General features: G+C 39.5%; 3 protein-coding genes across 3 annotated transcripts in view; 2 read left to right on the forward strand and 1 right to left on the reverse strand.

The window, feature by feature from the left end:
• Positions 1-544: 544 nt before the first annotated feature.
• LOC140925695 (uncharacterized skeletal organic matrix protein 7-like) lies at positions 545-8,044 on the forward strand. Its single transcript, XM_073375594.1, has 4 exons — positions 545-629; positions 4,606-4,864; positions 6,808-7,332; positions 7,595-8,044. The coding sequence occupies exons 1-4, from the start codon at positions 545-547 to the stop codon at positions 7,884-7,886; spliced, it is 1,161 nt and encodes a 386-aa protein (XP_073231695.1). The 3' UTR covers positions 7,887-8,044.
• Positions 8,045-8,153: 109 nt separating this feature from the next.
• On the reverse strand, positions 8,154-18,364 carry LOC140927843 (RNA-binding protein 28-like). The gene is made up of 4 exons (XM_073377527.1): positions 17,819-18,364; positions 13,959-14,465; positions 12,885-13,152; positions 8,154-9,635 (listed from the first exon to the last, which is right to left on the reverse strand). The coding sequence occupies exons 1-4, from the start codon at positions 18,225-18,227 to the stop codon at positions 8,666-8,668; spliced, it is 2,154 nt and encodes a 717-aa protein (XP_073233628.1). The 5' UTR covers positions 18,228-18,364; the 3' UTR covers positions 8,154-8,665.
• A 3,487-nt stretch (positions 18,365-21,851) lies between these two features.
• The window catches only part of LOC140927845 (conserved oligomeric Golgi complex subunit 4-like), a 34,482-nt gene continuing 31,993 nt past the window's right edge, over positions 21,852-24,340 (forward strand). The window contains exon 1 of the mRNA XM_073377528.1: positions 21,852-21,944. Coding sequence (XP_073233629.1) covers positions 21,861-21,944 — 84 coding nt within the window. The 5' untranslated portion in view covers positions 21,852-21,860. The remainder of the gene's footprint in view (positions 21,945-24,340) is intronic.

A 24,340-nucleotide genomic window follows, 5' to 3' on the forward strand; every position in this document is an offset into this window, starting at 1 on the left:
TATTCTTTTAAGTTAGAGAAAAATACCAAGAGAAAAATCTTAAAACTGAATATACATTATCTTGTGGAAAAAATAATCCGTTAATAACATGAAAACGGTTTTCATGTAAACTGTAGACCGTCTCAGTGTAATCCATCAGGCCCATAGATCGGGATCAATAGGCAGTTGGCTGTCTGTTTTAGTAGACTTCTCGTTTTCATACAATACAATATTTCTGTCTACTGTTAGCAGAAGCAGCGCAGTGAATACGCCTTTTGGCGAGTCTCGTTAAAACTTAACCGAAACCGGAAACCGCGCAGGAAAAGCCTCTGCCACCCAGGGTAATTTGAGATTTGAATCTCGACGAATCTGCGAGTCCCCATTGCGCGCGTTTAGTAAGCTAACTGGGCGTGATCAACACGTGTTAATGCGCGCGTTTAGTACTGGTGCTAGGTTTTCACTGGTAGATGGAATATACTAGAAGGATGATTTCAGTAGAGATATTCATTATGTAAGAAACTTCTAAGCTACAGTTCAGTTGTTTGCCCCGTCTGCTCTGAAAAGCATGCGTTACGTCTCGCTAATTGCATTGGCCTTTTTGCTGGCGAAAGGTTGCGGCGCAAAGAGCCAATGTGATTGTCCTGAAGCAGGTAAGTTTCATGAATGCCTTTAAATTCCTTTTTCATCCAGTGCCCGTAAAATTTCGAGATCAGAAGTACTAGTAACACGTTTGCGTAACTTATACTGACTTTTTTGCATAACAGCTACCTCAATATATTCATCGAGGCAAATTTTATCCTTCTGAGGCAACCTAATGGAAGATGTTGACAATGATTAATCATATTTTTCGGTAATACGTGTAAGCCTTAAACTACTTGAACAGCTGGGTTGGTTGTTTATGACGGCATCGTTGACAGGATCATATCCATCAATCATCTGAAAAATTTTATTTGCAGTTTATAGATTTATATATTTATTTCAATTTCAAAAAATTGAAGTATGCATATATTTGGCATGTACTCTGGCACAATTTCGGAAACTAGGATAACAAAAAAAGAAGTCATTAACCTATTAAGATGTTTTTAAATTAAGACCTCTATCAGAAAAGGGATTTTTTGATGTGAAAGACTGATGGAAACCACAGAAGAAAAAAAAAACCTGGACCTGGCAAAGGTAGCGCTCAGTTGGATAGCTAGTGCTCAGAGTCATCCTAACTTTTGAATCTAAATAAGGTGGCCAAATTACTTGGTAATCAACTCGGCATAAAAGAAACAAAACTAGCAAAATAATCATGTGTTAGGTTGGAAAATAGAGCTGATCATCATAAAATATAAAATAGGCTCAGCGGAAGTGAAAATCAAACATGAAAAAATGATAACTTGACGGTGGGTGACATCTCAATGAGCAGCAAATATACGTCAAATCTTCTTGTCTAAGAGCTTAACATCTTTTCATTTTCTTATTAATAAAAATATTGACTCTTTTTTCAAACCTAAGTTTCTGATGAACAAATTTGTCATTTAGACGGCGCATTTACAGCAAGGAACTCACTTCGCAGTGAACGATGAAGCAAAAACCGCTAGTTGCGAGGTTAGGGTTGATGAATTATTAAAATGCCCTCTTCGGTCTAAATGCAAATGCAAAAACGTACTGTGTTTCAAAATAAAGTGAAGTGTAACAAGGCAAAATTTTCTTCAGAACTTATCGTCAAATGGTGATATGGTAGGAACTGGATTTACTCGAATAAACACCGCAGAACGAAGCGTTGTTTATTCGGGGATCATAGGTAAAAACGAGGTACAACTTTTTCAGTTCTCATATAGTCTATCATCATCTAGACAACTATTATGATTCTACCTCAGTAAAAAAGCGAGACAAAGGAACTCTTACCATTTTTCTGTTTTCTCCTGAAGAGTCTTTCTTGGTTTTGCATAACATAGTAAGTAGAAACCTCATAACTCGAACTCTGAAGGGAAAAGAAAAATAGTTGGAGCTAGCAAGGGTTAGAGTTATCGAGATCGATTGAATCTTCAATTTCCCACGTTACTGTTGAATGTTTACTGACATTTCAGCACTTCAGTATACACCAGATTGCCAGCAGAAATTGTAACGCGATTATGCATTTCTATGATAATACACTCGGGAAATGACTGTCAAATAAGTGATCCGTTCGTTGCACTTGCTATACAAAAAAAAAATGCTGTAGTGTTAGTTTTAGGGATTTTACCGATTGCACGACAAGGAAAAGCTAATGGGATGGTATCCTTCGTGAGTTCCAAGAACCACAATTCGAGTTATCGAGATAAATTTTGATCAAAGGAATCAAAATTTAGTTCAAGTTAGCGGGGAGTACGAGTTATCTAAGTTCGAGTTATCCAAAAAAAAAAAAAAAAAAGAAAGTGACTGAAAAGTAGGGTCAAATCCAAGGGAAGGGGGACTTCGCGTTATCCGCGTTCGAGTTACCCGAGTCTAACTGTATTTACAAATGATTCACCCTACGTGTCTAATTTTAATATCAGTAATTTGAAAAATGGATTTTTGAAATAAATGCCGTCCCCCAAGAACTCAGCGGAGTTTTATCGAATATCAAAATAATCATGTGTTAGGTTGGAAAATAGAGCTGATCATCATAAAATATAAAATAGGCTCAGCGGAAGTGAAAATCAAACATGAAAAAATGATAACTTGACGGTGGGTGACATCTCAATGAGCAGCAAATATACGTCAAATCTTCTTGTCTAAGAGCTTAACATCTTTTCATTTTCTTATTAATAAAAATATTGACTCTTTTTTCAAACCTAAGTTTCTGATGAACAAATTTGTCATTTAGACGGCGCATTTACAGCAAGGAACTCACTTCGCAGTGAACGATGAAGCAAAAACCGCTAGTTGCGAGGTTAGGGTTGATGAATTATTAAAATGCCCTCTTCGGTCTAAATGCAAATGCAAAAACGTACTGTGTTTCAAAATAAAGTGAAGTGTAACAAGGCAAAATTTTCTTCAGAACTTATCGTCAAATGGTGATATGGTAGGAACTGGATTTACTCGAATAAACACCGCAGAACGAAGCGTTGTTTATTCGGGGATCATAGGTAAAAACGAGGTACAACTTTTTCAGTTCTCATATAGTCTATCATCATCTAGACAACTATTATGATTCTACCTCAGTAAAAAAGCGAGACAAAGGAACTCTTACCATTTTTCTGTTTTCTCCTGAAGAGTCTTTCTTGGTTTTGCATAACATAGTAAGTAGAAACCTCATAACTCGAACTCTGAAGGGAAAAGAAAAATAGTTGGAGCTAGCAAGGGTTAGAGTTATCGAGATCGATTGAATCTTCAATTTCCCACGTTACTGTTGAATGTTTACTGACATTTCAGCACTTCAGTATACACCAGATTGCCAGCAGAAATTGTAACGCGATTATGCATTTCTATGATAATACACTCGGGAAATGACTGTCAAATAAGTGATCCGTTCGTTGCACTTGCTATACAAAAAAAAAATGCTGTAGTGTTAGTTTTAGGGATTTTACCGATTGCACGACAAGGAAAAGCTAATGGGATGGTATCCTTCGTGAGTTCCAAGAACCACAATTCGAGTTATCGAGATAAATTTTGATCAAAGGAATCAAAATTTAGTTCAAGTTAGCGGGGAGTACGAGTTATCTAAGTTCGAGTTATCCAAAAAAAAAAAAAAAAGAAAGTGACTGAAAAGTAGGGTCAAATCCAAGGGAAGGGGGACTTCGCGTTATCCGCGTTCGAGTTACCCGAGTCTAACTGTATTTACAAATGATTCACCCTACGTGTCTAATTTTAATATCAGTAATTTGAAAAATGGATTTTTGAAATAAATGCCGTCCCCCAAGAACTCAGCGGAGTTTTATCGAATAAACGCGGTATACCAGGCTCTTTTAATTTGTAAGTGGTTCAATTTTTAAAGTTATTTACTTCCTATCTTTTTGGGGCCAATTACGTCATTCACGGACAGAGTGAGATCTTATAAATTGTATCGATTTCTTCCAATATCCGAGTTAAGAAACGAACCAAAAGGAGACTTGCTTATAGCGCAGCGCAAACAATTGAAAGTGCGATCGCGTAAAATAAACCACACTGAGATCATAAGAACTTAAAGGAAAAGGCGTCAAAGGAGATAACGAGGTATATCATGTTAGTGCTGGTAAGTTAGGCTACTTTATGACTCAGACAGTACAACCTTCTATCGATATTGTACATTAACATATCGTTTCTACTTTATAGATAAGGGTCTCTTTTTATATGGATGAACTTAATGGGGTGAGTGCGCGCTTTCAATCTCACCCGGATGCTGTGGAAGTTGGTTGCTGGGATTGTTATGCCGGTGGCTGAAGAAAAAATTCAGATAACATGAATGAGTGGCATGCAAGCCTCAAGAACCAACACAAAAACAATAAGGGATAAAAAGAAAAAAGTAGTCAAGAATACAACATCGTGCCCAGGTTTTCTCGTTTTTTTTTCTCTCCAAGGGAGAGTCTGGGTCACAAAACAGCTCAAAGGAACACTACTCCCTTCTCCAATCCTTGAAAATGATTTCTTAATCATCGACAAATAGGCAAAGCGTAAATTTTTGCTTTCATGTCCTTGAAACAGGCAAATTCTCAATAGCCGCTGTAGTGGACTGTACGAGCCTGGTGAAATCATTTCCAGTCAATTTGTACTACACGCTCAACACGCAAGCCACCATCGATCAGTTGTGCCGAGTCCTCGCTCATCCTTCTGAAGAATCGCAGACGTATACCGTAACAGCGGAGCTCTTTAACAAGGCTGGATGGAAAGGAATACACAGTGGACATCTGGGATTGCTGTTTAATGTTGTGGATGAATACAACTTTGATTTCGTTTACCTCAGGTAAATCCTTTACTCACAGACTTCCCAAAGTTCACACAATGAATAGCTGCAGGTTGAGGGGAGGGGGGTGGGGGTAAAATTTGGAGAAATGGGGGTCAATAGGCCTCTTGCACTAAGAGGTCATTTGACCAATGCTCCCTTTAAACAATGGGTTGGAATCTTGCTGATGCCAAATATTGAGAGAGCACCAAAAAATTATCTTACACCCGAAATTTGAGAGGAAGTGCATTCAAGGGAGATATTTTATGGCACTTTGATTTTTCGCCATGTTGGAGGGCAAACTCTTGCCCTCCAACATGGCGGTCCAAACTACTTTTTGCTTGTTAAACGTTTGATAGTTACGCTCAGATGTGCTGTAAATGTTACCACACCATCTTTTTAACATTTTCCTCGAAGTTTAAGTGCAAAATTAGTGTTCAGAAAGAGGTAATTCATAATTTTAAAATCACATTTTGGTCACGTGGCCAGCTAAGAACTCACTCATTTTAAGAAAATGGTGTGGGTTTGAAAAACTGAATCACTATTATTTTGTTTTAGATATGACCCACTAATCGTTTTTTAAAGGGAAAATCATATAACTTTGATTTTCATAAAAAGCGATGTCACATGACTTCTTAGTTCAAATGGCCGAAGGTAAAACTATGAGCAACGTTGGGTGTTTTGTTGGGGTTGCGGAAACTATCGTTGGTTAGCTTTTGTGTTTTTTCATTCTTTTGCCGGGGAGTTTACGTCATTAGGTGATTGCACCCGTCCACAACACCAAGAAACTACTGGAACGTTGTTGTCCTTGCTTTTCATTATTTAAACAGGATAGCTCTCTAAAAAGGAAGCGGTTTCATCCATGATATTTTCCCTTTCCAGTGTTTGAGTTGTACGTCATTTCCGCCTCTCCCTTTTAAATGATTTTTATCGTGACACTCTCCATCTATATAATACTGTGATTGCTACATAAGTTCAGTAACATCTGTAAACCTGAAGAAGGCTGGTTTGGCCAGCCGAAATATTGTTATAAAAAACAATACACGTTGTTTTGAATCAGCTTTGTAGTAGTCTTTGGACCTCTCGTTCTTGGTTCATCCATGATGTTGTAATTATGAGTCACCTTCGTCCCCAGGGTTTTTTTTTTCATGGTCCCATGGGACGTGGTTAAATATGAGCCACTAGAATTATCATGTCAAGATAAAATGCACAATTCAGTGCCGGGTCCAGACCTTGAGATGAGGTGGGGGAGGGGGGGGAAGGCGGTCATCCAGACCCTTAGATACGGGGAGGCGGTCTCCCAAAAAATTGTTTTCGGCCCTTCGGCCCTTCGTTTGGTCCAAAAATAAGGGGGGGATCGGGCCCCTTCCCTGGATCCGCCAGTGCAATTATTTGACCTTTTGTGCAAAGTGTAACACGTAACCTTGCCTGTTGCATAATGAGCGCAGATGAAGCAATTCTAAATTTCAGTATGTGCTCACTTTCGTTCTCCTCCTTCCCATCAACCGAAATAAAGACGACTAAGGACGAATCAGGGCCTCAAAGTCAACTAATCAAAAGTTATTGGAATGTATAACTTCGATTTTGCGAAAAGAAACAAGCGAGGCGTCTGTAAAATATATTACTGAGTTTACGCAATAGGATTGCAGGAAGAAGAGGATGGCAAAACGTTTGTGTGTGACAAACCTAACAAGGCTATTACCTGCGTGTTTTGTCGTGATCTTCACTTAACATTAATGTTTCTGGTCTTTTACAAAAAGATCTGTTTGAATGAAGGTGAAGTTTGGCGGAAGGTTTTTCTCGAACACAATTACTGTCACGTTTTCACACAAGGATTGCCGTCTTCTTTCCTCTCCCGTCCTGTAAGTTCAGTATTGGCCCGGAAAGGGACGTTGTTCTGTACGCATACATCAGTTAACTAATTGACTTACTGATTGCAAAATACCCTACAACTTACTATTCAGACCTCACTGGGTCGGTGGATGTTATCAGACTGGATACATGGCCAATGGAAAGTTAACGTTTGTTAAAACTGCCGCGTGTCCTAATGGACCTCCTAAAGGTGGTGTATGGTTCCCAGTCTCAGTCACGGTGCACGGCCAAGACGCGCAAGTGTACCACAGTGGAGTCCTGGTGGCGACCATCAAGCCCCATTTCCCTCCTAGGGCCTGGGGAGGAGTGTTCGCTTATAACGGTTACAAAAATGTGATCCTCTTCAGAAAGTTCAAAACTGTTCCTATCCATCACGTCAGCAAGAGATGCAAACGCGTGGTTGACTTGCCAGGATACACTAAAGTGGATGCTGCCCACGGACGTTGGCCGCAGGATGGCTTCTGTCAAGTAGCTTACCTTAGAGACAGCAGTACATCAAGTTACCAGCTCTCAGTCGATATGTACAACTTCATTGGAAGTGGGGGAGTCAACTATGGTCACCCAGGAGTGTTGTTAAACGCCGAAGATCAAGACAACTATGACTTCGTCTATTTCAGGTTTGTTGCAATTTATACACGCGTAAGAGGGAAGATGTCACTATTTTGGTTTCAAACCTGAGCGACAATCTAAATTTTAAAAAATCTTCTTACGACCAGTTCAGTTGACGGAAATGATTTCGGAGTATTAGAAATTCTATGTGAGGATGGGGAGTGCTATATTAGGTGACATGTTTTCGTGGCTCGGTTATGCAATAAGCCTTTTACTGGTCTTATAATCGCACTCGCTTAATTTTATGTATTGTTTCTTTTTATTTCCCAGGCCTCATTCATCCAGCTTATGTTTTCAGACGGGTTACGTTTACAAAGGTCAACCAAAATTTGACGGGGGAAAGTCCGCCTCTTGCCCCAACGGTCCCCCCAAGGGAGCAGAATGGTTCAACATCAGGGTGGTTGTGTCGAATTCCACACCTGCCGGGGAAGTAAAGGTCTACCTGAAAGGAACATTGGTGACGTCATTCAACCCGCGCTATCCAATCAGAAAACGTGGTGGTGTCTTGGTTGCCAATGGTTACAGTAACGTGGTGTATTACAAGAACTTCCAGTTCTTGTAAGGAAGTCTGTTGCGCCAACAAAAAAAACGGCTTCTTCAAGCAAAGGCTTAATAACAGTTAGATTTAACAGGGTTAAAACCATATACAACTGTAGTGTCGATCACTTGTGGTTTGGCATCAAGGATAACAATTTGCAGCTTACTTTCAAATGTCGTTGAAAGGATTAAAAATAAAATATAAAGCCTTTGTGTAAAGCTCTGTGGAATCATTTGTCTTTCAGTGCAACTATAGATCACTACACTATATAGAGGAGAAGTGATGACCTCAAAAAAAAAAAAAGAAACAAAATCTTGGGAAATTATGGGATAGGTTAGCATGTACAGAAAATGCCCAGCTGCTAAAAATCAGCCCGTTAGTGCAAATTGGTGGTGAGATATAAGTACTGTAATACTCTGATGACTTTCTGTACACTAAATCATTCTAAACTTTACTTGGATCGTAACCATCCAGGCCTATTTTGGAAGGATTTATAACAGTGAAGTAATCGGAGCATAAAGGCGTGAAAAAAAGAAAAATGTGCTTATTACCACTTTATGTAAGAACCTGTTAAAACTAAGTTAGGAAAAATGAAGATTGTTACTTGCGGGTATTTACTGTATCGCGGAAACCGCAAGTAACATGCACTTTCCATCATCGGTTTAAATTGTCAAGATTTAAAAAAAGACCAACAAGATTTCATCTTTACGACAAGCTGCAAACTGGCAAAAAAAGTTTCAACTCTCGACACGATGTGATTAAACAATAATTCAAAAGATTTTGATGATGAGCAGTAAAGGTAATTAATCATCAAACCAGCGCGAACGTTTAGCAGGAACTTCGCCTTCATCCCTTCCAAAGAACTTGTTCTTATATTTGTTCACCATGTCGGTGAAGTTGGATTCGTCTTTTTTCTCTTGCTCTTTCCGCCTAGCTCCTTTCCTCTTTCTATTCGTCAATTCGTTCTTGGCGTTGGTGTGAGTAAATGAATCAGCTCTTTCGTGAAAAGCTTTACCAATATTCCCCCGTCCTTTCAGAGGTTTCTTCTTTTTGTTATCCTTAATAGCCGCTGGTAAATTGGCTTTCGCTACCGCAGGCTCATTATAGGATTTATTCACGTTTGAAGAAATGGGTGGAAACTTTCTTTGTTTTTGACGATCAGTTTTACCAAGATTTCGCGGAGCTGGTAGCTCCGCTGAAGATGTCCTCTTTCCTTTTTTCGTTTTCCATGAATTTTCACTCTTTTTTCTTTGGAACTTCACATCGCTGTTTGGAGCTTTGCCCTCCTTGCTTCCTGTGTCAGGTTTCTCTTCTTTGCCGTCCTTTCCATCTTCTAATTTTCTTTCCTTGTTCGCTTCTCTCTTTCGCTGCCGTTTTTCTCTCCGTTTCTGACTCTTTTCCAGTCTCTTCTCTTTATTTGTCTTGGGCTGTTCACTATCTGGCTGCTGTCTTTGTCGAGCTTTGTCTAACCGCCGCTGTTTCACCTTGACAACGAGGCTATTCTCCAATGAAAACTCAACAATCGGGCGGCGATCGGCGCCAAATATATCCGGATTGTTATTGGTTGCGCGCAAGGCTGCCAAAGCGTCGTTGTGATTGGCAAACTCAACGAAGCCATATCCCATAGAACGTCCGCGGCCCGAACTGTCCACGCGATCTTTGCTGCGAATTATCAGCACCTTCTTGACAAATGCATTTCGTCCTGCCACGGTGCTGAAAATTTCTTTAAGCCGTTTATCGTCAACATTGAGGGGAAGGTTCCGCACGCAAAGCCTAAAGCCAAAGAGTAGAAACATTTCGTTCTTACTAAGAAGCAAACAAACGCGATCAGTGGTTTGTTGAGTAAAGATTGATTTCCACTGACGCGTTTCTGGCTACGCACATTAACGCACGTAAATTTTAATCAAGTAAATAAAATAGAGACAAGATAAAAAGTGCCGAGCTTAAACGAGAAGTTAAGCGACGTTCAACGTTTACGCTTATGAGCGACATTTCATGCATTGCCTCTATTTTATTTGCGAACGCAAATTTTACGCACGTACGCACGTAAAAATTTTACGTGAAAGCGAACGAGTCTCACACAATGCTCGGAGCCGTGATTTTTAGAATGAAAGGTAAGCGTACACTTTTAGAGAGAGCGCTTTCTCGACTCGAAATTTAAAACTCGATCCTCGAAAGTTTCGAGAATCGAGAATCGAGTCTCGCGTCTCAAGGATCGAGACGCGAGTGACTGTCAACTTACTTTTAAAGGTCAAATGAACCAAAAAGTTGACATATTTTCTTTTGTCGCTTTACCTTCATAAAAAAGTAAAAAGGACCATCCTAAGTGAGATTTGCGTAAAGATTTTTCTTCCCAAGCCTTTATAGAAAGGTAAAAGATCAAAATCCGAGCATTTCCGAAAACTTCACGAAAACGTTTCTGAATGGCCGCGTGATAGACTGGAGACTACGTGACGTCAATGTTGGTCTTTCAGGGCGGAAAAACGTTCTGCGCAAGCTTCTGCGCATTCCTTATCGCCTGCGTTTGTTTGTCCCGTTCTGTGAGAGTTCTGACTGAGACTGAGTGAAATACACAAGGTGCGAACGTTTGCTCCTTGTAAAGGCGTTTTTTTTGGTTTTTGTTGTTGTTGTTGTTTTTTCGTCACTTGAAAATAACTTTGGATTCAGAACAACCAATGTTAGAGCAAAAACAGATCATTCCGTCAGTCTGAGGAGGAATAAAACGTTTTGAACATTTCAAAATAGGTTTGTATTTTTCTGATAATTGTGCATTCGATTTGTGAATTGATTTTGTGTCCAGTGCTTCGCCTTCTTTCGCCGGGCTGAATTAAAACCCGCTTGTATTCTGTTATTAGTAGTTACGGTAAGTTTTTTTACATGCCCAGATTCATTTACCTTTCCAGAACCAGCTTTGTCCTTGTCTTATGTCAAAGAACAGACTTGAGCGCTTAAAACTTCCTCGGAACTTTAGAAGGCCAGCACGCTTATTCGAGGAGAACAGACTACTTCCATCACTTTTCTGTTGCTCAAGTAATAATAGTCAGAGTATATATTTTTTCTTTTTTCATTTTTAATTACGTAGTTTTGTTTTCTTTCTGTACGCAAATTTTTCTTTTCACTCGCTATGAAGTAGCTGAGAACGACAACTTCCGGCAGTGGCTTCAAAACAATAGACCTTTTTACCGATACGGCGGACATATTGAATTAATTGGATTTAATGACTATTATGGGATGATCAGGGGGCATGAGCACGATCTTATATACTCGCATCAGTATTTACGCGCGCTTTTCGGGCAAATTTTTCTTTCCCGAGAAATATACGTTGAAGTTCTCTTTTTGCCCGAAAAGCTTGCGTAAATACTGGGCGAGTGCCCCCTGGGTATCCCATAATACTTCTTAAATCTAATAAATTCAATATGGACCCCGTATCGGTAAAAAGGTCTATTAACTCTTCACCCGTAAACAATTGCTGGAGCTGGATTTGACTGAAGCGAGCAAAACAAACCCTTATGTGCAGTTTTCTGTACTTTCTAATGATTCAGTTTGCTGAGTTTAATTTGCTTAAATGAAGACCCTCGCATGGACCAGTTTTTAAAAATAGCTAAATGGTGAATCATGGCTTGGGTGCGAAGCTTGCAACTGATCTTTTGAAATAAGATCTTTAGGCAGGTTATTTCGCACAGAAAATTCACTTCTTCATCGTCAACAGGTATAAGAGCCTTAAGCCTTATGTTTTTTGAGTGGAAATTTGTTGTTCTGCAACCTTATTGAAGCTTGTTTTTTAGTTCACTCAAGCTGAATTTTATGCATGATGGAATTGTTCTTTGCTTGTCGCCTCTCTTTGCGAGCTTAAAGCAGCGTCTGTGGTCCTTAAAGTGACCTCTGTCGGTAATTAAATCATATACATAACTGGAGAGAAGTCAACTTTGTTGGAAGGAAATCTTACTTGGTTTTTGAGAAGTGTTATGCATGTTCGACGTGACAACACAAAGCAAACTTTATCTGCCCGAAACGATCAAGTTTTAAAAAACTGTAGTTGCTTTGAAACCGATTTTGGGGGAAGATTTTGCTAGATAAAGATTAACTCTTTTTGTGCCCACATATCAACGCCAAAACTTCTACATTGAGGATTTTGTTTATATTTTAGTGATCTGCGAAGCAAAAGTGTCCGATCGAGCGTGATATCAGCTCGGTTGCGACAAAGTTCAATGACTTCAAACACATTGTGGGCAAGCGTGAATTTCTTTGGAAAAATCACCTTACAAAGATATTTTGTTTTTGTGTCCACAGTGGAGCTCCGGACCTTATATATCCAGAAACTTCCTTATATGAACACATTTTGTGAATACATCTTGAAAAAAAAATGGGACCTACGCACGCACATTTCCAGTACAGCGCAAGGAAATTAATGCCGTCGTTAAAGTCCGTTTTACTATGATGTATTCTTCGAGAAAATTAAATAATAAGGTAATAACCACAGCTTGCAACTTTTGAAGACAAATTGCTTCAAAGTTCCTTGTTCTTTCTAGGTTTATGGCCGTACAAACCACCACAATTTGTGCGCTAAGTCGACTCGAAAAACACTGTTTTGAATTTCCCACTTTTTTTTACCTGACCAACATTGACGTCACAAGCTGTTTTTACCGACAATTTTTCCGACCGCTCTACGAAAATAAGGGCCAAAAAATAACAATTTTTAATTGAGAATTTCTCGGAGATGCTTGCTTCAATTGAGCTGAAACTTCATAGTATGTTTATTCGGTTTATATTAAACATATTTCACTAGAACTGAACTAAAATAAAAAAGGTCGAAATTTTGGTTCATTTGACCTTTAAGCGGTACTCTGTACGTGACACTGGAAATCAACCCTTACACAAACAGGAGCGTGTTTGTGTATTGATTGGGTAGGGATGGCACCTCGCATGGGACCTATGACTCGCATTCGTGCACATTCCCCCTGGGCAAGCTTGTGTCCAGAAAAGCTGGTAAATAAAATTCATTTATCGTTATTGTACACTTGCCTGGTCGTTGAGACAAAGTAGTTCGGATTTTCCAGTTTTGCTTTTTTCTCTGCTTCAGCCTTCTGCCTTTTTACTATATCACTTTTTGACAATTCTTGAGCGGCAGTCGAACCTGGAAGAATAAGACCTTCTTTAGCCAGGTACAAATTGCGTTTGTCTTTCACTTGTTTATTCCCTCCTGTCCTTTTTCGTTCCTTGGCCAGCTCCGTCGCTTTTCCACGTGTAACAGCTTTGGTTACATTCAGTGTGAAGTTGTCTAAAGAAAGACCTAGAAAAAAAATGGCGTGTTAGAATTCCTACCGTACCTCAGCCGTCCTGGTTTTGTAGTAATTAAAACCTTAGCGAAACCTCAACTCTTTATCTATGAATTTTCTAGGGTCCTTTTCAATGTTCTGGCAAGGAACTCGAACAGTAACTTTCTTCCACTTCAGCTGTTTTTTTTTTAAGGTTTATACATTTATAACAAAGGGCCAAGGGACTGCTCTCACTCGCAGACGACTTTTCTGAAAAACAGGTAAAGAAAGACTCTGCGTCAACATCAGGTTTTCTTTCATTCGAGAACTGTAGATTCGGGAACGAGAACGACTACGAAGACAAGATTTGACTTTTTAAAAAATTCTTTTCGCTTATTCTGAAAAAAAAAAAATTGACATCCCCGCAAGTTCAATTTCACTCTTTTTCACCACAAAAGTTAGTAGAGTTACTTTAAGTGAAGGAGGTTAAGTCCTTTCCCGATTGTAAAATGATAAAACTTCTAACATTTGATGACTTGTTTCCGTCTCTGAGAATGGTGACGGGTATCACGCTTTCCCGCCAAAATGACACTGGTTCACGCATGCGCGCTACTTACTATTGAGAAAATCTTGTACTCCTAGTTGCCCTGGTCTAAGAATCTAAAGGTTATTTATAAGGCTGATTTAGCAACAGAACGGGAACGTCATTTGACGATGACAAAGCGCGCGAAAAGGACCAAACTCTACTTCCGGTGCCAGTTGTTTGATTTGCGCGCACCGTCGTCAACTAACGTTCCCGTTCTGTTGCTAAATCAGCCTATTATTTACACCACGACCTAACCTGCACCCTCATCAGAAGTTTCTTGGAGACACTGCTCAGCACTCTCTGTGGTTTTGAACTTCACAAACGCCATTCCTTTGCTGTGACCAGTCCGCTTGTCCACAACTAACTTGCAGTACTCCATGTCTCCAAACTGCTCAAACAGATCCTGGAGAGCCTCCTCAGTGGAATCAAATGAAACGTTACGGATAAACAATGTTTTGCCTTCTTTTACATCAGTCGATTGTTTGAGTCTTCTAGCTTGGAGGGTGGGTTTCTGTCCATGGTCTTTATCTTCATCTTCACTATTCACATCATCATTATCATCATCACCATCATCATCATCATCACCATCATCATCATCATCATCACGGTCTTTGTCATCCGAACCACCACGTCTATCTTTGGCTGCGTCAACATCAGACTCAATTTCACTGTCGCTGTGTAAAACCGCATCATCATCACTGTCTTCTTCCTCACTTCCTTTGTCTTCTTCAAGTTCTTCTTCCTCTCTTTCAGACAATTTGTCTATTTGAACAGAGCACAATTTTTTCTTTCAGTACAATGAAAAAAAAAAATGATGATAATAATTAGATGGTCTGAAGACTAGTCTGAAATGTCTTATGTCTCCAACCCGTAACCCGTGGGGGGCGCAGGGGAGAGAGATGTCTGAATTCCGAGCGTAGTAATGCCGTCTGGTGACGTCACCTAGTAAATTATGCATTTTTGCATATTAACAAGTTGGCAGCCATAAGTCACAGAACTGTGAACAGCAGCATGCATATGATCCTTTTGAGGAGCTCTGCATTTTGAGTGCCGTGAAGCTTGACGGTGAAGCCTCCAGAACAAATGTACGGGGTCGTTTAACCCTTTAAACCCTAAGATCACAATTTGAAATCTCATTTGTTGCCCCTGTTCATTTCCTATAGAAGTAGAGAGGAGAAGTTGATAAAATATCAAGTAAATTCATCTTGTGTGATCATGTCCATAATTCTCATGACCACTCTGTTTTACAAAGCATTGATATCACAAGGAGAAATTTGATGCTGATATTACCTATAATAGCCGACAAAATGAGTTGAGACACTTCGCCCAAAACTGGGCTTTTTTAAGTTTTATTAACTTCAAAAGGAGGAAATATAGCTTTCCTCCCCCATCCCCTCCGTGCAATGTTGTGCCCTTGTTCTAGCTACCTATAGAAAAGAACAACCACCCCAACTTTGAATGGAGGGGACAGGGGAGGGGTGCGGATTCTTTTGTTCTCCGAAGTTACCCTGTTTAAGTACAATGTCTCAACAATTTTGTCGCCGATTGTGGAAATCTCAAAAGTGGCCGTACGTCCTTTAGAAAGTTAATTGAATTCATTTCTTTATGCTGGGATGTAAGACCCCTGGTGGCTTTTTATTTGTTGTGTTCGACTTCACCATACCTATTTTAGAACAATTAGAATAAGGCGATTTCGTTATTTTCAGTGCGTGACATTTCGTGTCACTCTTAACCGTGCCTTGACATCGTGTGATGTGGCGCGTCGCACACGATTTCTTATTCTCTCTTTTATCGAAACGCATCGAAACAAAGAACAAAGTGAAAAGGATAGAAAAATTAACAGATATCTAGGCATTAAAGTAGTTATAGTGGCTAAAATTGCTCTTTAGGAGTAATTTCCACGAGTAACCACGAGTAACCACGATGAGTATAAAATAACTGATAATCTGATTATCTTTTAAGAACAAAGTTGGTTACTCGTGGTTACTCGTGGCAAGTCTCCTCCTGACCTCATAGTTTCTACTGTAAAGTGCATTCTTCAAAGACCCTTACGGGTATATGGGCAACGAATCTGTTGCACAGATTTAGCGATGCTATGCAGCTTTGCTGTGCGTTAGAAGTTGGAACATTTTTCCTGAAAATTCTCCTGCGCATAGCAATCACGGCTATTTTATCGTCCATCCCACCCTTTTCAAATAGCCAAACTTCGAATAAACACTTCGAACTTAATAGGGATATATTCAAATACAATATATTATCTGCCATCGATTCCTACCGATCACACTTAGTTACCAGAGGAAAATCAATCATTCGGTACGTGGGTATGCTGCGTAACTACTTGAAAACACTACCGAGTACAAAGATTGTCATAACTAATTGTCCCTCGAAAAAAACAGGAAAGGGATTATATGGGTATCTTATCTATCTTCTGAAAAACCACCCGGTGAATATAGTAATCTCAACTAATTACCGTCTCCTAATTGGTGCTAATAAGACAACAGCGCGTAGATTTCGATTCAGACCATCGCCGACAAAATGAGTTGAGACACTTCGCACAAAACTGGGCTTTTTTACGTTTTATTAACTTCAAAAGGAGAAAATATAGCTTTCCTCCCCCATCCCCTCCGTGCAATGTTGTGCCCTTGTTCTAGCTACCTATAGAAAAGAACGAACACCCCAACTTTGAATGGAGGGGACAGGGGAGGGGTGCGGATTCTTTTGTTCTCCGAAGTTACCCTGTTTAAGTACAATGTCTCAACAATTTTGTCGCCGATTGTAGTTACCTGTAACATATGCGAAGGTCTAACCGTTTACAGGGCATAGGAAGTTACCTTCATTTCTCAGTTATACTAAACCCCTAAGTATTGGTCTGGCCCACAACCTTGAATTGAACCCACAACCTCCCACTCTGTAGTCAAGCAATCTACATTCTGTACCAACTGAGCTAATCCTGCTGTAACCTGAGATCAGGCGTTTTTTTTTTTTGCTTCTTTGCTTCTTTGGCTCGAGAGGGAAAAAAATAACGCCTGATACATTTATTTAACAAGCAGTCAATCGCCCCCTAATTTACATAATTTAACAATAATTTTTTTTCTGCTTGACCTGTCATGTTATTAGCCAATAAGCGTTTACCATACGGGAATCAAATTTTGGCGCGAATAATGTCTCTTTTGAAATCAATTTTAGGGAAAAGAAAATTTTTAAATACGTCCATGTTCAGATGGCGCTTCCTAAAAAAAAATTTTAATGTGTTGTTTTTGTGATAAAATACTGCTAGCTGGAGCTGCCGTACCTTTATTTAACAGCTACAAATAATAAAGAAGTTACTGGTCGCAGTAAAGCTCGCTGACTTCGTTCTGTACCGAAAGCAGTGAAAAAAAATTAGGCTGAAGCACCACATTTCACGAACTGAAAGGTGCTGTGAAAACGAAGATCACTCAGAATAATTCGCAGCATGATTTCTGAAGGAGGAATTACAGTCAAACCAGGTCAAGATTCCATTCATGAATTGATTATTTGAAAAGTGAACCTGTTTGTCGCTTTTGTAACTTGTAGCTGGTATCAAATTGCATTCAAATGATCGGTGAACTTTTGACTGAAACTGTTTTAGTATAAGATGAGATGGAAAATATTTCAATGGATGAAACTTCTAGTTAGGCATTCTTCAAATTCAAGAAAACTGAGGCAGCAGAAATTTCATAACGAACTCGCGTGTGTATTCACTGCTCATTACGCAAGCAAAAATGTAGACTGAAATCAACAACAACTAACGGATGGCGGCATTTTGGCCAATCGGAACAGCGCAAATCATCCATATTGTTTCCTATCCAATCAGAAAAAAGTCCAGATTCTGGCTTTTTTACATGTGATCCGACAAAGAAATGTATTAATGCCCTCTTCCAGTGAGACACATAAAGGGATAATAGGGAGAGGGCATGATCTCAGGCTAATCCTGCTATGGTTTGTAATCATTACAAATTGATTTGTACTATAAAAATCACCGAATAAACTAAGGTTGAGGACTGATATTGCTCACTTTTTCTAACTTTATGCATAAATGTAAATCATGTGTCAATGGCAAGGCTATTAAAAATAAAACAACTCAAGCAACAAACCTTCTTCGTCTTTCTTTGTTTCATACATCGTTTTTGGAACAGCCCAGTCTACGGCCACAGGACGCCCAAGAATCTCCTTCATGTTTGATTCTTTGATGGTTTTAGCAGCGTCAAAGACATTGGAAAACTGCACAAATGCAAACCCCAGGCTAAGCTTTCTCTTTCCCTCCATCTTGGAAGGAATTTTTACTTCAGTAACTTGTCCAAACTGAGAGAAAAATTTCTGAAGGTCTTCCTCTTTGCATTTGAATGACAAGTTTCTCACAATCACTCTTGACTTCTTCAAAGATTTTTGACTAGGAGTCTTTCCCTCTCTGGAAAGAAGAACAGCTTCAATGGAGTTGCCTTTAAAAATCCTTCCATTCAGTTTCGTAACAGCTTCTCTTGCATCCTTGTGAGACTTGAACATAACAAATGCCGTTGGTTTATCCCGTCCTTCAACTGGGAATGTGACTGTCTCCACTGTCCCAACTTTGCGACACTTTTTCCGGATATGATTTGGATTAACACCTGATGTTTCAATTCCTGTAATCACAATTGTTCTGCCAATGTCATATCCTGAATCTTTAAGGTTTTTGTCATGTTTGTCACTTTTCAACTTTTTCCTCGATGGTTCTTCTTCATAATTTGGCAATTCTTCAGCTTTGTTGTTCTTGATATCTGAGAAAACAAGTCACAAACAATGTATCACACATAGATACAAATTTAGCAGCATTAGTGCTGATTATAAGCTCAGAATTATACATTACTGACCAAGCACGAAGTCAAGATGACTGTTTTTTTAGCGCTTTTCTCTCAGTCTATAGCAATGCAATGAGGAGAGGGGTGAATAGGGGTATGCAAATCCACCGATCTGTGAAGATTTATTAACCAAATGCTCCATTAAAATTTTGCTCTTTAATCCAAAATCCTGGCAGAAATATTTTATTACATACAAAGACCAAAATCCAGGCCCAAAAAAATAAAAATGGATGAATCCGTAATCCAACGCAATTGCAACAACTGCAAAATCCATTACAATTTCGCACTGAATCCGAAATCTGGGCAAAAATATTTTCAAAATACACCGATCCATTGGCACATACCCCCCCCCCCCCTCCCCCCCTCAATGAAGCCATTATTTAGCCACCTTGACCACATGAGCTTGGTTCACAAACAAGTTAATTTATGGCCAAAAAGAGATCTTTACTTTAGGTCAAAGCAGGCAAATCACAGATGGGCAAGATCTCAGGTAGTCAATCACAAAATGGACTCACTTCATCTTGCCTGCTGGTGGAGCCAGCCATATAATACGTACATGAAATGTGAATGACTAACAAAGACGGGTACATGTGGTATTGCCCTTTGTTAAGAACTATACAGCACAGGGCTGTCCTTAAGAATTCTAGTGGCAGAAGAAAGGTGTGATGTTACAGGAGATTATTTTCAAAGAGGTTCTACATCTGAATAAAAAATATTCATAGTATACCGAACCTTAGCTGGAGAATTCTGCGTATTAAATGGAGAATTCTCCGATCTCCGATGCCTAAAGAACAGTCTGTATACATTAGGTGTCATTACACTTGCCATTTTCCCCTTGGGTGAAAGGCTCTTGGCCTTGCCCAAGGGAGGCAACTTTTTGTGTGTGAATGTTCTTCACATTGTGAAATTGCCTCGCGGAAATTTCCAAGGAGATGTCAAAAAGATCAAAAAAATTTTTCATGACAGTTCCTGAGGTAAGTTCTACACATGTATGGGTTAATAAGAACCCAAAGCGGCTCAACCATCAACCAATCATGAGAAAGTGAAATGTACCAAACAGTAGAAATCACATGTTACTTACCTACAAAGTTCATTTTGGCAAAATCCTACATGTAAAACCGGACTTCAAGTTCAACAACAAAACACAACTTCAAGCACTGCAGTAAATATTTTTACTTTTAATAGATTCAAAAACACATTAAGACACCAACAAGATTCCTTTATATCAGTCGGCAAGAATTCTTTTCTCAAGAAGATTGATGGTACCAATTTCATGGACCCGTGCTTTAACTTGCAAGCGACAATTTTTCTCAACAAAAATTCAACAAGGACAGAATAGCTATTGCTACATGTAAGAATGATCAATATGGAGGTTTCATTAAAGGGTAAAAGTTTTCAAAAACATTTTATTATTCAAGCCAGTCTTCAATGTTTACAAGAAAGAAACAGGGTTCAAGGTCTTTCTTCCCCTTTGGCAATTTATCTCTTGGTAACCACAAAATTAATATAGAAGTGATCAAAACCCAGAGAGAACCCAACCCAAGCTATTTCCACAATACGGTGCCTTTGCTAAAAGGTCTAGTTTAACCGCCCCTAAAAAATGCACTTTTTATTTTAATGTAAATGTATTCAGCACAAAAGTACTAATTTGGGACACTATTTTTTTACCTCTCCTACTGGAGACGGGACCGCCATTTTACATGGTCATCTGAATCGCACGAAGGTCTACCCGTTGCAGGGCAAAGGGAGTACCTTCATTTCTCAGTTACTTTAAGACCCTGAGTATTGGTCTGGCCCCAGGAATCGAACCCGCAAGCTCCTGCTCTGCAGTCAAGTGCTCTACCAACTGAACTAATCCCGCCCAGGTTAATCATCAAGTACAGGTTAGTATCTTCTCAATTGTTATTTCAGTAAGTTTCTTTTACCCTTTATAATGTAAGGCACTTTATGTGAGAATTAGAAAATACAATGTATAATAGTAAAACCCATATTTGAAGTGGATACCCACTACACATATCCACTTTAAAAGGTGTCTGCTAAACACACACCTAGACTCATAAAATAAAATGGTAATCTTCCACTTCATGTTGTGATATAGCGATTGTCTACTTTAATGTTGAAATACATGTAAACACCATAACAGCTGCCAGGTTTATCACCTCATTTTTAAATAAATACACTAAAAAAACAATAAACAACAGCTCCTCATATTAGACTCACTGGCACTTTCCTGCTGCTCCCTGTTGTCATCATCATCTTCATCTTGCTTATGTTTTCGCTTCTCATGTTTTGGTTTCTTGTCAGAAAAACAAATACTGAGTTGCCTCCCTCCAAATGTTTTGACATTATTTATAGCTTTTTCGGCATCTTCAGCAAGCACAAACGTGACATAGCCAAATCCTCTACAAAGACCCCTTGAACCTATCAAAGAATTGAAGCAATTGGTCAAGTGATAGTACGTACACCCTGGCAGAGTGGTCTGTCTGTCTTCAGGTAACACTTAAACTGGAGCCATTATCTGCTGCATTGGCCTTACCACTTTAATGGTTAAAGTGCTTATGTGGTTCGTTCCATTTTTTATACACAGCCCCCTAAGGATGACTGGAATATGAACCCTCAAATTTTTGTCAGCAGCCTTTGAAAAATGAAATCTGAAGGGTTTATTCTTTGTCGGCACCTTTGAAAAATTTGTCTGAGGGGTCAAAATCTGGTTGGCTTCTTTGAAGAAAACATCAGAATCCCCTGATTCATCCTTAGGCTGGTGGGCGGTGGATAGAAAAAAAGAACGTCCCTGTGCTGGTCCTTTATTTTGTAGTTTATAAAAGCTTATGTATATAATTTATGTATAAGCCAAATCTCTGCAGTTTTTTAAAAACAGATTAGCTTGTAATAATATATTAAAATGTTGAATAAAAAATCCAGTTTTTATTTCCTTCCCGAAACCGACACTGAATTTAGGCTAAAATAAACAAGCTAGCTTCATACTTGCAAGAATTTGTAGGCCACGTGCAAAATTTCACAAAGCTTCTTACCTTTATTACGGATAACAAAACAACGCTTAATTGGTCCAATCTCGCTGAAAAGCTTCTCTAAATCCTGATCCGTCGTAGAAAAGGGCAGATTGCGTACAAAAAGAATCCTTTGAGAAACCACAGCGCGGTTCTTCGGTTGCACGTTTTCGGCGTTGTCGTCTGCCATGTTGGATTACTGGCTGTACATTTCAAGAAGCATACATCAGGAATATTTAATTGTGGTCGAAATCCGCTGCTGCCTGCAGGCGCTTACAAATCACTTTTCCAAGATGGCGGTGCATGAAGTAGATGTTTTTAGCTTGACAGATATCGGTGAAATACAGAAAGCGTATGCACAAATCCATCTTCACGAGGTATGATAAAGCTAAAAAAAATAATGGCAACAAACTCTGCTACAATTTTTTTTCTAATGTGGGCATATTTGATTTGTATTTTCAACTAGTCATGCTCGCTGCTACGTGTCACCACTAATAACTGTTGTAAGAGTTCCATTCAGTTATTTATCTAATAACTGTATTTTTTTTATTCACCTATGAAACGCTGATTTGTATAATCATTCAAGGAGAAATCCCAGGGAATATTTAAATAAGCACTCCTGTGTACCGAATTTGTGGGGTACAAACAGTTCACTCTTTTAAAATGACCTTTTAAACAAACCTTTTACTATGAATGATTCCTGATGCAAGTCTTTCCCTCCGATCGATTCCAAAAATTAATTTTCCAACACTCTATTTGTTTGTTTCGCCGATTTCAAAATGTCAATCAATTAAAGAATTGAACTAATGCAATGTTAATAGAGTCACATCCAGTTAAAATGAAATTTGTCACGACACTTCCGGACACGCTCCCCTAAAATTAAAGCAATTTAATTTTACTGAAAATGACTCTTCCTAAAATTTTCATTTGCAATGTGCTATGAAGCGAATGAACAAGACACTCAATCTGCACATCAATCCAACAGTTTAGCAGTTGAGACAACAGCATCACAGAAATGGTCACTAGTCAGCATCAGTCCTCAGTCTTTGTCTTGTGATAACAGCTGCAACCTCACTCGGGCGTCCTGTGCAGCGCTTCAAGTATTGCGTCTTAACTCCAGTCCCTGAGCCATAGGTGCAGTACCAACCACCGCAGGTCCCTTGATCCCCAATGAGCATACAAGGTTCAGTGGTCTCTCAATGGTGTGACCCTTGTGTCAAAGAACGACTCCCCTTAGAACAAGAACAAGACCCTTTTTCCACTCTCCCCTGTTTTTTTCTTCTCTGACAATCAGTACGACCTCCTCGACTTCTGGGTAGTTTCATGCCCGCCTTCTGATGTGATGGCTCTGCATGAGACCATGAAAGTATTCTCTCTTCCACTGTTGCCATACAGTTTGTACATGTTGTCTCATGGCATTAAAACTTGCTCCTCTCCTAGTTTGTTTTCAATGTACATGCACATCAACGAGAAGTTGTTTAGGTATCGTTCAATGTCCATCACCATAGTTTCTACTTGTTCATACTGGAGGCTTGTTCTTCCCTCGGTCTTGTAGAACCTTTTCTTTACATCTTTGATGAGTCTTTCATATAAGCCTCCCCACCATGGCAATTTAGACAGGTTGAACAAGTAATCTGCTGCCTTGCTAAGTAATCTTGCAACACCTGGTACTTTCAGATATAACTCACTCAGTTGGAAACAAAAGCTTTCCACGCTTTCCTGGGATTACAGATATAATAGAGTGCCACCATACTGTCCAACCACGTGTTCACGGGGGTAATGAGCCACTGCTTTAATGCTGCTACCAGATTCTTCACCATATTCGCAGCCATCTGCCCGCTCACCAGTTCCAGCCTTGCGATTGTTGTGCTGCACTTCAAAATTCTAGACGTGGAAGTAAGCAGCCCTTTAACAAAGCCAGTGTAGTGGTCAACAACTGCAACAGTTGCGGCTGAACACGCTGTGTTACTGGCGTCGGCAAAAATGTGAAGTTGTACTCCTTTTATCTTGCTCTTGTCTTCAACTATGTTTCTAGGCAGTTTGACGTTCCTAGTTTGAATTTCTGGTGTATCCTTTCTTTTTTCCCACATGAGGCCAGTATCTTGCTCAGATTAGGTTCTTCATCCAACTCTTGGACATGGGACTCCCACTTGTGCACCAGAAACTTCACACTCTTGAGGATTTCAATGGCTTCTTCTTTAAACCTGCTTACTAGTTCTCTGATGTCACTCCCGTCTTCATCAGGTTATCCATGTAAGTATTCTCCTGGAGCGACTCGATCGTTTCCTCATATGCTAGTGATTGTTTGTTGAAGTGATGTTGCAGTGTGGCACCTAGCATAAACGGGCTGGCTTCCGCCCCAAATGGTACTGTAGCAAAGCGCAAGTGTTCCTCTCTGGCATTTATGTTGAATAAGAATTGACATGTGTCACGATCTTCCTCCTTAATCTTGATCTGTCAAAATGCCTTTTTGAGATCCACCAAGAGAAGATGGGTTGACATTCATGCTCGAATCATGATATCTCATAACAGAGGTTGTAACGGCAGGCCATTGTACATACACTCATTGACACTGTTGGCAAGAGGATGGGGCTTAGCACTGACATCGAAAACCATCCTTACTTTTGCCATTGTAGCCTCTTCTCTCAGTACTGGTTTATGAGGCATGTACAATGTAGAAGACGCAGGGACCTGTGGGCTGCTCTGGTGCTATCTGACTATGCCCTGTTCTAGATACTCATGCATTATCTTCTCATACTCAATTTTCAGGTCT

Source organism: Porites lutea, chromosome 2 (assembly GCF_958299795.1).
Source record: "Porites lutea chromosome 2, jaPorLute2.1, whole genome shotgun sequence".
Classification (NCBI taxonomy): Eukaryota; Metazoa; Cnidaria; class Anthozoa; order Scleractinia; family Poritidae; genus Porites; species Porites lutea.